This window comes from Palaemon carinicauda, chromosome 31 (assembly GCF_036898095.1).
Source record: "Palaemon carinicauda isolate YSFRI2023 chromosome 31, ASM3689809v2, whole genome shotgun sequence".
In the NCBI taxonomy this organism is placed as follows: Eukaryota; Metazoa; Arthropoda; class Malacostraca; order Decapoda; family Palaemonidae; genus Palaemon; species Palaemon carinicauda.
Window position 1 is genome coordinate 76,105,516 of NC_090755.1, and position 16,855 is coordinate 76,122,370.

Sequence of the window (16,855 nt, forward strand, 5' to 3'; positions counted from 1 at the left end):
ATATATATATATATATATATATATATATATATATATATATATATATATATATATATATATATATATATATATATATATATATATATATATATATATATATATATATATATATATATATATATATATATATATATATATATATATATATATATATATATATATATATATATATATATATATGAATAAAATATTAGCAGTAAACGTATCCAGTTAATCTCTTCAGTCACTCCTTGGAATTTGGGACCTTGGTTCTGTTATAAAGTGTAAACAAATCAGATTGCTTTTAATTTGTTTACGGACACTTATTGTTGTTTAAGGTCATGTAAATTTTACAGTCATTGACAGGTAAATTTGTCATTACGTATCGTAAAAGAATCGTTAATGTCTTCACGTTGTTTAATTTTAAGTCAAATTAACGGTGTCCATTTATTTTTTGGGTGTGTCATATCTATCTTATTTTGGCTTGGTTTTGTGCAAAGCAATTTTTCCCCTATTATTATTGTAAAACACGGGACAGACTATATCAATAAAAAATGCCATCTATATAAAACCTTTTTTTTTTATCGAAATTGACCTTTTATTCCATCTCAATTAAATAGTTAATAGGAGGTACCCTAATCATCCTAATGTATCCTACGGTAATGGCGGACACCCGGTGGGAACCGGAGCTTTGGGAGTGGGAAAACAGGAAAAACTTTATTCTTTAAGGCTAGAGTAAAAGCAAAATTCATTTTAAACACTTTTACCTACAGGAAAAAGTTTGTCTTGCAAAGACAAGTTTTCCTGAATGAAAATAGAAATTTTGGTGAAATGTTATGCACCCCAACACACTCACCTAGGTAATATTTCATTAGAATCCCACCCAACACTTTTGTTGTTAATAGTATTTTGGTTAATATATGATACTTTAATATCTAGCAAATCTGAAATTTGCTTTAAGAAATGGACGAGTGCTGGCTAGTTAGGTATTTTTCTCCATATGTTTAATAGGGCTGGAGCATAATAACTTGCGTATCAGTCGATTAAAATTTGAAGGGTGCCGGTGGTATGTGGCCTACCTTTCGAATATGGTCTACAAAATTCTATCTATTTTATTATGTGGCCTAACCTAACTTAACTTAACCTTACCTTACCCTACCTTACCTTACCTTACCTAACCCTACCTAACCTAACCTAACTTCACAAGCCAGGTATGCTACATACTAAACCAGAATAAAAACGGTAGGCCACATACTAAACCGGCACGATGTGAAGTATGTTTTTCACTCAAGTCCAGTACTTACACCTGAGAGACTGATGGAGACATTGTGCATGTGTTATTTCCCATTGGTTTGTGTAGCTTTCTGTGCATTTACAATGACGTATGTCAGGTGTTTTTTCTTTTTTACCGGCTTACAAGTACTTCATCATAAGTTCCTGGATGTACTTTTACAACACCTATCCCTACCCCCTGTACTCTTCAGTTTCATCATGTAAAGGTTGTTCCCTGAAGGAGTGGGAGATACATTCCCTCTTTTTCAGAAAAAATCAACCTGCATATGAGTTAATGGAGAAATATGGAGTCATCCCTTCAGACATGCAATACCTTTCCTGCCAACAGCCATGTGTCTTTAGACCTCAAGTTAATCATTGAGCTTGTAATTGATCAGTCAAGGTTGCTAAGAAGGGAAAGCGCCGTGCTTGTGGTGTTTTCATAACCGCATTTAAGGACACTTTCTTGGAAAAGGCTCACGTTCAAGCTTTTGAAATACTGCTGTTTGTGAATCCACCAGGTAAAACTTTTTATGATACGTATTTTAATGTTCAGTTCATTTTTAATAAATAGTAAACTAAAGTGTGTTTATTTTTCCAGCACAAGAGGTCTGAGCACTTACATTATTTCCTGCTTCAAGCTGCCAAACTGAACCCCCACCCATTTACGTCTACTACAGGGTCAGTGACAGTTCTCCCTTTGTCAACGCAAGACCCTCAGCCTTCGACCTCCCAAGTGTATGGTAAGGATTTATTTGTGATTTCGTTTTAGTTTATCACCTGGGATTGGGGTCTGGATCCTTGCCCACAGCTAGAGGTTGTGATCTGAGAAGGGGGTCTGGGGACGTTTTGAAGGACTTTGCTTTGGCTTTGGGGTAGACCGTAGTCCTGATCAGCTGCCCTGCATATTAGGATACTGTGTATCTTATTAACTATTTATTTGTGGCAGAAATAAAGGTAATTTTTTAAGAAAATGTTAGTTCTATATAAAACCCCATTTCTTTATTAGTACTAAAGCTTTTCCTGTGTTATTCTATAATAATAACTTTGAGGCTAAGACTTTATTACATCAGGGAGAGTAAATGGGGAAAGATTTATTGTAAAAGCAGTGAAATTACATTTTATTTTTAAATATTAAACTTAGCCGATGATTATATAAATAGCTGACGTCTCCGACGGCCCGACAGATCCCCAAAAACTCGCGAGCGATCGCCATGAAGGTTGCGGGTGTGCCCACCAGCGCCGACTATCGGCCAGATACTGCATATACTTCTCAACCACTCCAGTTCTTCTCTGTCGGTGTCACCGACAAGATTGGTTCCGCTCGCTCTAAACCTCGAGTTTTCTACCTAATTGGTGAAGTACTTGGTTTTGGTTTTATTGCTTTCGCCGTGTTGGATTATTCAATACTATCTTCAAAAGAAATGCTTTTGAAAGGAGAGGAAAAGTTTTTTGCCCTTGCTTTTTTAATCTCGCTCTGGTTTTCCCATAGAGAAAAGATGGCCGACCCTTCCCTCAGTGTACGGAAGTGTGTTAAAGGCTTTTAGTAATTATTTTATCACTTTATAAATTATTGTTGATATTTATAGATTTTCCTCTATATATTTTATATCTCACCCGCCTTTATTAGGCCTCTTCGATTAGCTTTCCATTTATACTAAACATCGAGATAAATTTTATGTTTTTGTTTATATGCGGCCTTTACCTATTCTTTGTAGGCGGTCCTGACTTGGAAAACGGAGTTAAACAACGTTGAGCCCATTCAACTTTTATGTTTGTTTAGATAAAAACAGTTGCTCTGTTAGAGTGATGAGAAAAATATTTTTAGAGAATATTTTAAGAAATTTATTCTTTGAATAGTCTTCGTGCTGTTTTTCAAAGATGAACTAACGTTTGGTTTATTTCTGCTACGCAGTTTGCGCTCTATCGTTACGATAGAGAAAGAGAGAATCACGGTTTCACTTTGCAGAAAGAGTAAATCGATTTTGACGTTTTGTTCATTCTTCTTTCAAACTGAAGTTTTTTAGATACTAATTTAAAGGAACATGTTAATTTTCATTTTCATAGTCCTTTCAGTTTTTTCCTTTAGTCAAATAACCTGTTATTGACGAAGAGTGAGGGGGCCATTCTCTTGTGAGTGACAAGAGAGAGAGAGAGAGAAAGAGAGAACGATCCGATCTTTATTCTCGTCCCAAGTGAGAGAGAGAGAGAAAGAGAGAACGATCCGATCTTTATTCTCGTCCCAAGTCTCTGTACAAGGAGTTTGGGAGCGAGTAACGTTGTTCTCGATTCATTTACTCTCGTCCCAAGTCTCTGTACGGGGAGAGAGGATAAAACGTTTTAGTTTTTATTCTCTTCCCAAGGCTCTGTACGGTGAGAGATTGGAAACGTTGTCCTTAGTGAACTAGTGTTTAGTCTCATCCCCAGTCACTGATCTTTTTAACTTTATATATTTCCGTTTTATTCCATATATATGTATATGGTTATTGATTTTTGCATGTGTGTTTCATTTTGTACTAATGTGCTTACATTATACGACTCATTTCACAATTCTAACCTTTTGATTTAAGGGAGAATTGCGTGCTTCAGGTAGAAATCAGTTTTATTCGTGTCTAATGTGAAATTATTAAAAAATGCGATATCAGTGAAGTGCAAAAACAAAAACATGCTCTGTGTTGCGGTGGGTTCGTTTGTTCGTGCTTGTCACTTGCCTAGTCCGAGACCTCTTTCAGGCTCCCCTGCACCAGGGAGAAGGAATGTCGTAGGACCTAAGGGAGTGAGGAGTGTAAACCAACAAACAGACGTTCCCTCAAAGGTACCAGACGTTGCTCGTCAAGCACGTCCTTGCCATAAGACGGAGAGACAAAGTTTCTCCTCGTCTTCCGATGATTCGTCTCTTTAAAAGCCTGGGCGTAAGGTTTCGAGACGGTTGAAACGTTTATTAGTTCCTTCAGAACAAGTTCAACGTCCTAGCTGTAGTCATCATAAGAGCCCGTTCATAGCGATGACGTTCATGTACAGACGTTTCTGCCACAGACTCGACGTGACGTTGAGCGGTAGACACCGTAGACACAACGTGACGTCGAGTGTCAGTCACCGTAGTCACGATATAGCATCGATCAGCAGTCACCGCTGTTACTACGTGACGTTTGAACGTCAGCCACCGCAGTCACAGGTTGATCCGAAGTTAAGTGTTTTGCAAGATATGCTGTTAAAGCTTTCTTCTTTAATAGAAGCTTTCGATCCTGTTCCTGTGCGAAAGGATCCTTTGCTTTTTGTACGTCACGGTTCTGGGATACGTGATTCGGGTCTTCAACCCTCTAAACGAGCTTTGTTACGCCACGCTGACGTTATCCCTAGTGACAGCTTTGCTGTTAAACGAGATGCGGAGCATAAATCTCGATGTAACTTTGATCGTTTTGAACGTCAGCCACCGCAGTCACAGCGTGACTTTGAGCTGCAGACTCCGCAGTCACGACGTGACGTTGAGCGGTAGACACCATAGACATGACGTGACGTCGAGGGTCAGTCATCGTAGTCACGATATACAGTAGCATCGAACAGCAGTCACCGCTGTTACTACGGGACGTTTGAACGTCAGTTACTTCTGTCACGACGTGTAGTAGAATAACATTCTCTGTAGTCTCAACGTGACATCGACCCTCCAACTTTATCTTCTGTTCATATACAAGTTGATGTAGCCTGTCAGGCTTTTCCTACACGTCATTCTGAATATAAATCTCCTTCTCGCAAGACTTTAGATTTATCAGATGATGTGCCTTCTGAAGAAGTTGATGACCCCCTTTCAACTAATGTTCCTTTGGGGAGTCTTTCAGAAGAGGAGTAACCTAGGGTGGTCCAACAATCCCTTGTTTTATAATTATGAATTTCCTTAGTGAAATTTTGTCCTACTCGTTTTGTAACGGCTGCTCAGCCGTCTGAGTTTACTCTTGGCATGACTTTCTTCGACTCCTACATTTACGAAGTCAGTTCTCTCTTGTTCTTCCAAGAGGGCCATGCTCTTACTGGGAGACTGGTTGGAATCCAGGAGAAATTTAGGAAAGTCTGCTTTTGCTTTTCCTCCTTCTTAATTAGCTTCTCGCTCGGGCGTCTGGTGTGACACAGGAGAAGTTCTCGGCTTGGGAGTACCTGCCTCTGCCCAGGGAGACTTCTTAAGCCTAGTGGACTCTCCTCGTCGTCTAGCCATGAGACGCTCCAAGTTTTTTTTTTTTTGGTCTGCTTCAGAGCTAGACCATCTCCTGTTAGGAGTTTTTTCGAGCGTTTGAAGTTTTTATTTGTTGGATTGGTCCCTGGGAGCCTTAAGTAAGAGGGTCTCTCCAGCTGTCAATGTATTGCTGTACAATTATGTCATGCATGAACAAGGCTATCAGGGATGGCTCCAATGATCTGGCAGCCACGTTCACTGCAGGAGTACTTAAGATGTAAGTGCGCTCAATGTGTTCATTGTCAAGACAAAGTTCACGATGAAGACTACCAAATCTGTCTTGGCAGCAGTAAGGGAAGGCGACTGGATGGTCTCTCTCGACCTTCAGGATGCATACTTCCACATCCCGATTCATCCAAACTTTCAACAACATCTGAGGTTTGTGGACGGGAAAGTAATGTACCAATTTCGAGCACTGTGCTTCGGCCTCATTCCTGCTCCTCTTGTTTTTACAAGGCCCTTGCAAAATGTAGCAAGCTTTCTACTTTTTTTGAGGATTCAGAGCCTCCCTTTATTTTGACGACTAGCTAATCAGGGCGTCATCATTAAATCGCTGTCTGGAGAGCCTCTAATGGACATTAGACCTAACCAAGGAGCTAGGTCTCATAGTGACCGTAGAGAAGTCGTAACTTACAGTACTCCATCCCAGACTATTCTTTATTTGGGAATGGAGATACAGTGTCGGATTTTTTGGGCTTTTTCGTCCCCCAGAATGGAACAAGCTCTGTTAAAAGTCCGTCACTTGCAAGAGGAAAACAGTTGCTCTGTAAGAGTTTGAACGAGCCTCGTGGGAACTCTTTCATCGTTGGAGTAGTTTATCTCTCTGGGGAGACTCAACCTTTGCCCTCTCCAATTTCACCTAAACCATTGGAACAAGGAGAAGGGCTTAGAGAGTATCTCTTTCCCAATATCCAACTCAGTCTAGACATGTCTGACTTGGTGTGACAGCAACATCAGACTTCGAGAAGGTCTTCCTCTTGCGATCAAGAACCCAAAACATGTGTTGTATTCAGATGCATCGGATTTGGGTTAGGGAGCTCCACTGGACAGTCTGGAATGCTCGGGTCTTTGGTCCACGGATCAGAAGGAACTCCATTTAAGGCAAGTAACATCTCTCTTTTGACGAGATTTGTGCAAGGAAAAATGAATGTCTTGGCGGACTGCCTCAGCAGAAGAGGACAAGTCATCTCCATGGAGTGGACGTTGCTCAAGACTGTGTGCAAGAAGCTATGGATGACATGGGGTCAACCCACCATAGATCTTTTTGCGACTTCACTGACAAAGAGGCTCTCGACTTACTGCTTTCCAGTTCCAGATCCAGAGGCAGCCCACATAGACGCTTTCCTGCTGGACTGGTCTCACCTGGACGTTTATGCCTTTCCACCTTTCAAGATCCTAAACAAGGTGCTGCAGAAGTTCTCCTCTCACGAAGGGACCAGGTTGACGTTGGTTGCTCCACTCTGGCCCGCGAGAGAGTGGTTCACAGAGGTACTTCTATGGCTGGTAGACGTTCCAAGAAGTCTGCCGTTGCGGATGGATCTCTTGCGACAGCCTCACGTAAAGAGATTTCATCAAAGCTTCCCCACGCTTCGTCTAGCTGCCTTCAGACTATCGAAAGACTCTCTTGAGCTAGAGGGTTTTCGAAGGAGGCAGCTAGGGCGATCGCGAGGGCTAGAAGATCCTCTACCATCAGGATCTATCAGTCGAAATGGGAGGTATTTAGAGACTGGTGCAAGTCCTCCTCTATTTCCTCTTCCAAGTGCCTCTGTAGCGCAGATTGCGGATTTTCTGCTTTTTCTGAGAAACGGTCGCTCCCTCTCTGCATCCACCATTAAAGGCTACAGAAGCATGTTAGCTTCTGTTTTCAGGCATAGGGGTTTGGATCTTTCTAATAACAAAGATCTCCAAGACCTGCTTAAGTCTTTCGAGACTTCCAAGGAGCGTCATATTTCGACTCCTGCTTGGAACTTGGACATGGTCCTACAGTTCCTTATGTCAGACAGGTTTGAACCATTAGATTCAGCCTCCCTGAAGGATCTTACCCTCAAGACACTTTTTTTGGTGAGCTTGGCTTCGGCTAAAGGGTTAGTGAGATACATGCTTTTAGCAAGAACATCAGCTTCTCCACTAATAAAGCAGTATGCGCTCTTCAACTTGGTTTTTTGGCCAAGAATGAACTTCCGTCTCGTCCTTGGCCTAAATCATTTGAAATCCCCAGTCTTTCTGAGATTGTGGGGAATAAAGTTGAAAGAGTGCTGTGCCCCGTTAGAGCTCTTAAATTTTATTTATCCAGAACTAAACCGCTACGTGGTTGTTCAGAGGCTTTATGGTGCTCCGTTAAAAAGCCCTCTTTGCCCATGTCTAAGAATGCGTGGTCTTATTTTATTAGACTTTTGATTCGGGAGGCACACTCTCATTTAAGTGAGAAGGATTGTAATTTACTTAAAGTCAAGGCTCTTGAAGTTAGAGCGATAGCAACTTCAGTAGCGTTCAAGCAAAATAGATCCATTAAAAGTATTATGGACGCGACTTTTTGGAGAGGCAAGTCGGTATTCGCTTCATATTACTTGAAAGATGTCCAGACTCTTTATGAGGACTGCTACACACTGGGACCATTCGTAGCAGCGAGTTCAGTAGTGGGTGAAGGCTCTACCACTACATTCCCTTAATCCCAATATCCTTTTAATCTACTCTTGAAATTTTTAATCTTATTTTGGGTTGTACGGGAGACTAAGAAGTCTTTCGCAATCTTTTTGATTTGGCGGGTGGTCAAAATGTTGTTTCTTGAGAGCGCCCAGATTAAAGGTATTGATGAGGTCCTGTTATAGGGGTGTTCGCCCTGGATATAACAGCTCCTGGGAGTCTTTCAGCATCCTGAGAGGATGGCTGGGCTTCGTGAGGAAAGCGGACTAATGAGGCAGAGTAATCATCAGAGTCAGCTTCCTTACCAGGTACCTATACTTAAGTTTGTTTTTGTGAAATATTTGTGAAAAACTCTTGAGCATATACGCCTTTATTGTTATAATACTGGTCTCTACCCACCACCATGGGTGTGAATCAGCTATTTATATATTCACCGGCTAAGTTTAATATTTAAAAATGATATTTTCATTATAAAATAAATTTTTGAATATACTTACCCGGTGAATATATAATATTAAAGGCCCTCCCTTCCTCCCCGATAGAGACCCTGCGGACTGAGAAGAACTGGAGTGGTTGAGAAGTATATGCGGTATCTGGCCGATAGTCGGCGCTGGTGGGCACACCCGCAACCTTCATGGCGATCGCTCGCGAGTTTTTTGCGATCTGTCGGGCCGTCGGAGACGTCAGCTATTTATATATTCACCGGGTAAGTATATTCAAAAATTTATTTTATAATGAAAATATCATATTGTGATTCATAAGCAGTCATATCAGTTGGAACACAGAATTGGTAACGCATCTCATAACTTATGATACGTTTGTCCTTTCATAAAATCGGTGAGAATAAAAGCCTTTCTGGGGGTATATTTATGATGATGGCCATGCCCCATATTTCCCTTATTTTTAACCGTATCGGTAAAAATACAGCAGTCTAAGATGGCAGGTAAGCGGGTAAGGACACGGCTTGTAGGTTAGGTTAGATGTTAAGTTTAGATTAGGTGGTGTTCGATGGACAAGGGAGGTACTGTCCATCGATGTAAAAAAGCTCCTTTTGAGGATTTAAAATACAGTATGATTAATGTTTTTGTCAACATTGTACCCTGAAGGTGGACCGCGAACAGTGCCCCTCTCCAGAAGTCAGGTTACGCGGTGATACCTTTGGCTACGATTTCTCCCTATGATTTTGTTAGATTAGTGGCTGAACCCAGCAAGTGTTCTAATGGCTGAAATGCTGTAGCAGTGTGCTCCAGTGTTGGACTGCATCCACTTTAATGTTTTTGCATCCTTTATTGCTGTAGACAAAGAAATGTGTAAGTCTTACTGCAGCCAGTAAATATTGAAATTTCAATTTCGTCAATAATTCACCATTGCTCGTCGTATCCTCATTCTGTTGCCATTTGTCTAAATTGACCTAGTTCACCATGTTTTTTACTAATATACTTAAGAGTACAGTAGCTTATGTATCTGAATGGTGTACAGGTATAGATGTACCAATAGAATTAGGTTTTCTGCTTAGTGGCTTTTGGTGCAATTTGCACTATTTTGAGTCTTTCCTATCATAAATAAACCAAGCTGGAGTAAGTAATTCCTTAAGAAGTTAGAAGTCCCAAAGGACAGAAAATCATGAAATCCTACCCAAAAACCCTTTGAAAAATATATACAGTATCAGAGCTTGATTATTGTGGAGACTGACTAATGGAAATGGAGGTTCTTGAGTGAGGAAATATAGTAATGATTGGAAAATTTGGCTATGCCAACCCCAGCTTTCTGTAATCATGCCCTTCTTAACTTTTCTCAGGCCACATTTTCCATTCTAACCTGTTGTAGGATGCTTTGTACTTTCTGATTAACCATAAAGCATCATTGTTCTAATAAAAATACAAACCTTCATCCTTTACATAAGAGAGATGATAGTGTTGCTGGAGAACACGGTAGTAAAACTTTAATAACGAGGTGTAAACCGGTGGCCGGTAAGCTAATTACTTGGCTTAGAGTGGGGAAACCCTCCCCTTTGCTTGCTCACTTAATTTTCACTTGTTCCGTAACTGGAATACAAACCATGGTATTTAATAGGGATATAACTTTCGGCGTAGCTGAAATGACGAGCCATTAATTTTTAACGAGGGTTTACTACCCACACCGCTAGTTAGCGGGGCAAGGGGAGGGTAGCTTGCTACCCCCCCCCCCCCCCCATCTCACACACCTGTGCTTGAGCTCACTTTGCTCTTGGCTCAGATGGTAGTCGGACATGTCCGCTTTCATCCTCGCCGTCATTTGACTGCCATTAATGCTTTTGTCCTTTTCTTTTTCTAGTTTTGTTTGTGAAGTTGGCCTCTGCGATCATGCACACCTGCCCTGGATTTCCCAACCGCCCCTGTGGAACATTCATGTCGGCGGTCGAGACTGATTCTCACGCCCTTTGTCCTTCATGTAGGGGCCAACGGGGTGATAGTAACAACAGGTGTAGGGAGTGGTCTATCTCCCAGTGGGAGAGGTTTTCGCGACGACGGAAGAAGAAGTCCAAACGGGATATTTCTCCTTCGAAGGTTTCTTTGAAAGGAGAAAAACCCAAGGCCTCTTCTTCCGTTGCCCAAACCTCCTTCGAAGCTCCCACTCGATCGGTCTCTTTTGAGAGACCGTCGAGTGGTAGCGTAGACCGATGTACTGTTTACCAACATCGGGGCTCGAGAGATGACGTTGCTTCCCCTAGCGAAGCAGCTCCACCTCTTCCCTGGGGGAGGATATGTCACTAACCTCCCTTTTTCAGCTTTGGTCCTCCTTGGGGCTTACGGGTTCGCCCTCCAAGGAGGTTTTGCTTAACTACATCCGATTGGGTACCGCTGTCAAGCAATCGCCGTCACCGGGAGAGGTTGATCCTCTGTCTCTTGTCGACGTTGTGGTGTCAGAGGTATCCAATGCGGTATCACCCATCACCTCTGCCTCTTCAAACTCTACTGTAGCTGACGGCTTAGTTTCTCCCGTCTCTGTTCAACCTACGAGGGAGAAACTTAAGTCCATCGTCAGTCTCTCTTGCTGGTGTTTCTTCGTCAAAGAGGCCTTCCTTCACCTGCGGTGAGGAGGCACCTCTTTGATTCAACACCTTCGATGCAGTCTACCACAGAGGAGCCTCGAGAACAATCATCTATCACTGTTCTTGCATTGGTCCTGGGCCTTTCTGCAGATTGTTCGCGATCTCCTTCAGTGGAAGGTCGTCCTTTTAAAGGACACGTCGACCTTCCACACGACAGACCTGCTAACCTGCCGTCACCCTTTTTACATAGGCCTAACAAGGCTTCACCTGAGCACGCTAAGGCGCGCCATCCAGATATGGACTATGCGCAACGAAATCTGACGAGCGCTCTTTAGTAACTCGTCAGGCCCCATCTCTAAACCCTTTTTCAGGGCATCAAGGGCGTATGCGCCAACACGCGCATACATCCCAACAGGAGCATAGCTCCTTCATGTGCTATGCACGGCCTCACACACATAGGCGCCCACGTTCTCCTGCGCGCCAGGTCTTGCCTGAGCCTAAGCGCAGACATTCCCCTACGCGCCCGCGCCCAGCTGTGCGCCAGGACTCACCTGCGCACCATCAACCTCATGCGCGCCAGTGGTCTCCTACGCTCCAGCGTTCTCCTACGCGCCAGCGGTCTCCTGCGCGCCAGTGCTCTCCTGCTCGCCAGCGATCTCCTGCGTGCCAGCACTCTCCCACGCGCCAACAGTCTCCTGCCCACGCGCAAACGCGCCCAACAACTAACTCTCCTGTGCACCAACGATCTACTGATTTGGGCGCTGCTGAGAAGTCAACAAAGCTGGCTTCTCCCACGCGCCAACGAGTACCATCGCGCCAGCCTTCTCCCGCACGCATCCGCGGATTTGCGCCGGCATTCCATTGCGCGCCCACTCGCCTCACACGTTTCAACTGCGTGCCCGCGCGCTAGGGACCTCTCTCCTGTGAGCGCGCGCCCTACGGCTGGCACAGGCACGCGCGAACTCTCGCCCGCGCGCCTGCACCCTCAACGCATTGATCCTGCGCGCCCGCGCACCTGAGTACACGCCAACAGACTCCTGCACGCGCACTCATGCCTCTCACGCACGCTCCCGTGCGCCAACAGTCTCCAGCGCGCACGCCCACAGTCTCCCGCGCGCACGCCCACAGTCTCCCGCGCGCACGGCCACAGTCTCCCGCGCGCACGCCCACAGTCTCCCGTACCCATGCTCCTGTATTCTCCCTCGTGCGAGCCCCATTATTCTCCCTCGCGCGAGCGCCAATATCCTCCCGCGCGTGAGACTGCTGAACTACGCACGGCAAGGTCGCCATCACCTCATTTCCCTCCCCGCACGTGCATACCATCGTGCATTGTGGGAGAAGGGAAACATCTAGAGGGGTCCAGGATCCCAAAGCCATCACAAGCGAACCCACCAATGATGAGAACTCCTCCCAGGGATCCTTCAATTCCTGTCCCTTCAAAGGGTGTATCTGACAGCGCATCTGTCAGCCAACAGCCCTGGTTCGGTGCACTGGTCAGAGCCGTAATGCAGGCTTTCAAGCCGGTCTTCACTAAATTAGGGCACAGATCCATGGCTGCTTCTACCCCTTTGAAGAGAAAAAGAAGAGTTCCAGACGCGTAACTTCCCTAAGGGCGAAACTGACTCCACGCAAACCTTCGAGGCAGGTTCCTTCATTCCCCCAGACGGCCTCTCCTTCTCTTTCGGACGAAGATTTCCCGTCCCCATGGGAATCACGTGAGGAGAGACTTTCCCCCATCGCACCAATGGGGGAAACCCCTCCTCGCACCGAGGCGTCTACTCAATCGGGGGTTGAAAGGAACATGCCTTCCTCGTCAATGTTGGAGTCCTACATCCTTCCCTGGAAGGAATCTAAGGATTCCAAAACATTGCCGAAGTCGTCTACTAGGATTAGGATGTAGCCAGCTAGCCACTCAGGGAACGTCTGCGAATCTCCCCAAGAAGAGCCTTTGGGGACAGAAGGAGACTTTGCTGCAAGTCCTACATCAGGAGGAGACCAGCAAGAGTTGGAACATGCATTTTGGCAAGTTCTGACTCTAATGAGGGCTCACAACGGGTTTTCTGACCCAGATCTCCCTCCTCGAGAGGGCAAGGACACGGTCTTGGACCGTGTCTTTGGTACTCAGAAACCCTCCAAGACCAGTGCAGCACTGCCCTGGTCTCAAGGGGTTAAGAGTACCAGGGACAAGATCTCTCGACAGCTCTCCGAGATGTCCTCCTCCAACCGTTCCAGTGCCACCAACAAGCTCCTCCCACCTCCTCGCGCACAGCAGAGGAGGTACTTCGAGATCCTTAAGGAGCCTTGTTTAGCTCTTCCTCTTCATCACTCGTTGGAGGAGCTTACCAGGGGAGTCCCTCTTGAGAGACACTCTAACCGGCAGGTCTCGTTCTCGGCAGCCGAGATCCTCAACCAGGAGAAAGTTGCTTCGTGGCTTGATATCTGGTTGGGGACCTTAGGTATCCTGATACGTTCTGAGGATTTCTCCAAAGAACGTACCAGGAAAGCTATGGAGACCTTTCTTCTCTCCGGTACTCGCACGATCGAGTTTCTGGCCCACCAAGTCTCAAACTTGTGGGCAATTACCATTCTGAAACGTTGAGATGCAGTAGCTGAGAGATTCCATCAGAAGGTCCTTAGCACTGAGATCAAGATTCCATCAGAAGGTCCTTAGCACTGAGATCAATAGGCTCAGACATTCCTCTCTAGAGGGATCCATCTTGTTCGAGCCTAAGGATGTGGAACATGCCGCTGAGAGGTGGAGGAAGTCTCATCAAGACTCCCTTCTTCATAGAGCTTTAACATCCAAGCCCTATAAGCCTCCAGCACCACAGCAGTACCGTCCAGTCAAGACCACTAAGACGACAACAGCAGCGAAGACCTTGGTGTCTAAGCCCTTTCCTGTCAAAGAAAGGAAAGGCAAAAAGTCCTCCAGGGGAGGCAAGAATCCTAGAGGGAGCAGCCGAGGCTGCAAACGCTAGGATAGGCAGTCCCCCTACATGTCCACTAGTGGGGGGATGCCTACAAAGTTGCTCAAACAGGTGGAAGCAACTCGGGGCCGATTCCTGGACAATCTCCGTGATCAGTCTAGGATATTGCGTCCCGTTCATAACATCTCTACCTCCCCTGACGACGAATCCAGTGTCATTGAACTCCTTGCCATGGGATCGGTAAGGGGGCAAGCCCTTCGGGCAGAAGTCCAGACCCTGTTGAAGAAGGGTGCTCTCCAAGAGGTCCTCGACGGATCTCCAGGCTTCTTCAGTCGACCCTTTCTTGTAAAGAAGGCGTCTGAAGGCTGGAGACCAGTCATCGACCTCTCAGCTCTGAACAAGTTTGTCAAACAAACTCCGTTCAGCATGGAGACAGCGGACACGGTCAGACTAGCAGTAAGACCGCAAGACTTCATGTGCACACTGGACCTGAAGGATGCGTGCTTCCAGATCCCAGTCCATCCGTCTTCAAGGAAGTACTTAAGATTCAGCCTAGACAACAGAAAGTACCAGTTCAAGGTGCTTTGCTTCGGTCTCTCCACAGCACCACAAGTCTTCACCAGAGTGTTCACCCTAGTATCATCTTGGGCACACAGGATTGGCATCCGTTTCCTCCGTTATCTGGACGACTGGTTAATACTAGCAGACTCAGTGTCAACCCTTCTTCAACACCGGGACAAACTTCTGAGACTTTGCCAAGATCTGGGGATCATGGTAAATCTTGAGAAGTCTTCACTGCTTCCCACTCAAAGACTGGTATACCTAGGCATGATTATAGACACCAATCTCCACAAAGCCTTCCCATATGACAACAGGATAGCAAGGCTGAGGAAGGTCGCAAGACCTTTTCTCAGTCGAGAAGAACTTCCAGCCCAATCGTGGTTACGTCTCCTCGGTCTCCTTTCATCGCTGATCCGTCTAGTTCCCAATGGTCACCTCAAGATGAGATCCCTCCAATGGCGACTCAAGTCCCGGTGGAATCAAGTGTACGACTCCCCGGACATCCAGATCCCCATGGGACCTGTGGAACTGACGGATCTCCAGTGGTAGGTGGCAGACAAGAACCTACAGAAAGGAGTGGACCTTCTCGTCCTCCCCACGGATTTGATGCTGTTTTCGGACGCTTCATAAAAAGGGTGGGGTGCCCACGTGCTGCACCACACGACCTCAGGCCTCTGGTCAGAGTCAGAAAAGTATCTCCGTATAAATCTCCTAGAGATGAAGGCCGTCTTTCTGGCCCTTCAACAGTTCCAACAGTACCTGGCAAGTCACTCTGTGGTGGTGATGAGTGACAACACCACAGTAGTGGCCTACATCAACAAGCAAGGAGGTACTTTTTCGCAGCAACTATCCCATCTTGCAGTAGAGATACTGAGATGGGCCGAAATCCACTCGATACCACTATCGGCACGCTTCATTCCGGGCAAAAGGAATGTGCTCGCCAACAACCTGAGTAGTGCATCTCAGATAGTGAGTACCGAGTGATCTTTGGATCATCTAGTAGCCAACAAAGTCCTGACTTTGTGGGGTTCTCCGACTGTGGACCTCTTCGCAACGGCCCTGAACTTAAGGCTCCCGCTGTACTGTTCCCCAGTCCCAGACCCCAAGGCGCTCTGGCAAGATGCTTTCCAACAACGGTGGGACAACATCGACGTTTGCGCCTTTCCCCCGTTCTGTCTGATGAGGAGGGTACTCAACAAGACCAGAACATCAGTCAATCTTTCAATGACCTTCATAGCTCTGCTATGGCATCTCGCGGAATGGTTCCCGGACTTTCTGCAACTCCTAACGGAGCCACCAAGAGAACTCCCTCCACGACACAATTTACTCAAACAACCACATGCCAATATCTTCCACAAAGCCGTAGGTTCACTACGGCTTCACGCCTGGAGACTATCCAGCATCTCCTCTCTGTGAGAGGATTTTCGCAACAAGTTGCGATCAGGATGTCTGGACACCTGCGAAAGTCTTCTGCAGCAGTCTTACCAGGCAAAGTGGAAAGTCTTCTGTGGTTGGTGTCATGGAAGGGGTATCTCTCCACTCGATGCCACTATTCCATTAATAGTGGAGTTCCTTGTGTATTTGTGTGAAGAAATGCGCCTTTCAGTCTCGGCAGTGAAAGGCTATCGCTCAGCCTTAAGTCTAGCCTTCAGGCTGAAAGGAATGGACATTTCCTCATCGCAAGAATTTTCTCTACTCATACGTAGTTATGAACTTATCTGCCCTCAGTCGGAAGTGAGACCTCCCCCATGGAATGTGGTTCGAGTTCTCAGGTCTCTTAAGAGACCTCCCTATGAACCATTACGCCAGGCATCAGGTCGCTACCTAACCTGGAAGACGGTATTCCTGTTAGCTTTGGCCTCGGCCAAGCGAGTCAGCGAACTTCATGGTCTCTCGTATGACATTTCCCATTCAAGGGGATGGGGGTAGGTAATGTTCAGCTTCGTCCCGGAGTTTATTGCTAAGACTCAGAATCCAGGAGTAGCTGATCCTCGATTCGACTCCTTCCGGATTTCTAGTCTCCGTTCTGTAACAGATGACCCAGACCATCTCTTACTATGCCCAGCAAGGAGCTTGAGGCTGTACCTCAAAAGAACAGCTGCAGCCCGTTCTCGTGTGCCAGCACTATTCGTCAGCACAGGAAGGACTAAGAGGAGGGTCACCAAGAACACCATTTCTGCATGGATTCGCAGGGTCATTAACCTGGCCCTGAATCCA

General features: G+C 45.6%; 1 protein-coding gene across 2 annotated transcripts in view; it reads left to right on the forward strand.

Annotated features, from left to right (window-relative positions):
- Positions 1-217: 217 nt before the first annotated feature.
- The window catches only part of LOC137625019 (zinc finger protein 382-like), a 418,403-nt gene continuing 401,765 nt past the window's right edge, over positions 218-16,855 (forward strand). For both annotated transcript variants that reach the window (XR_011040801.1, XM_068355955.1), the window contains exons 1-2: positions 218-345; positions 1,853-1,994. Coding sequence is in view for 1 of the 2 variants with exons in the window: in XM_068355955.1 (XP_068212056.1) it covers positions 1,992-1,994 (3 nt within the window). In the remaining variant the exon portion in view is untranslated. The remainder of the gene's footprint in view (positions 346-1,852; positions 1,995-16,855) is intronic.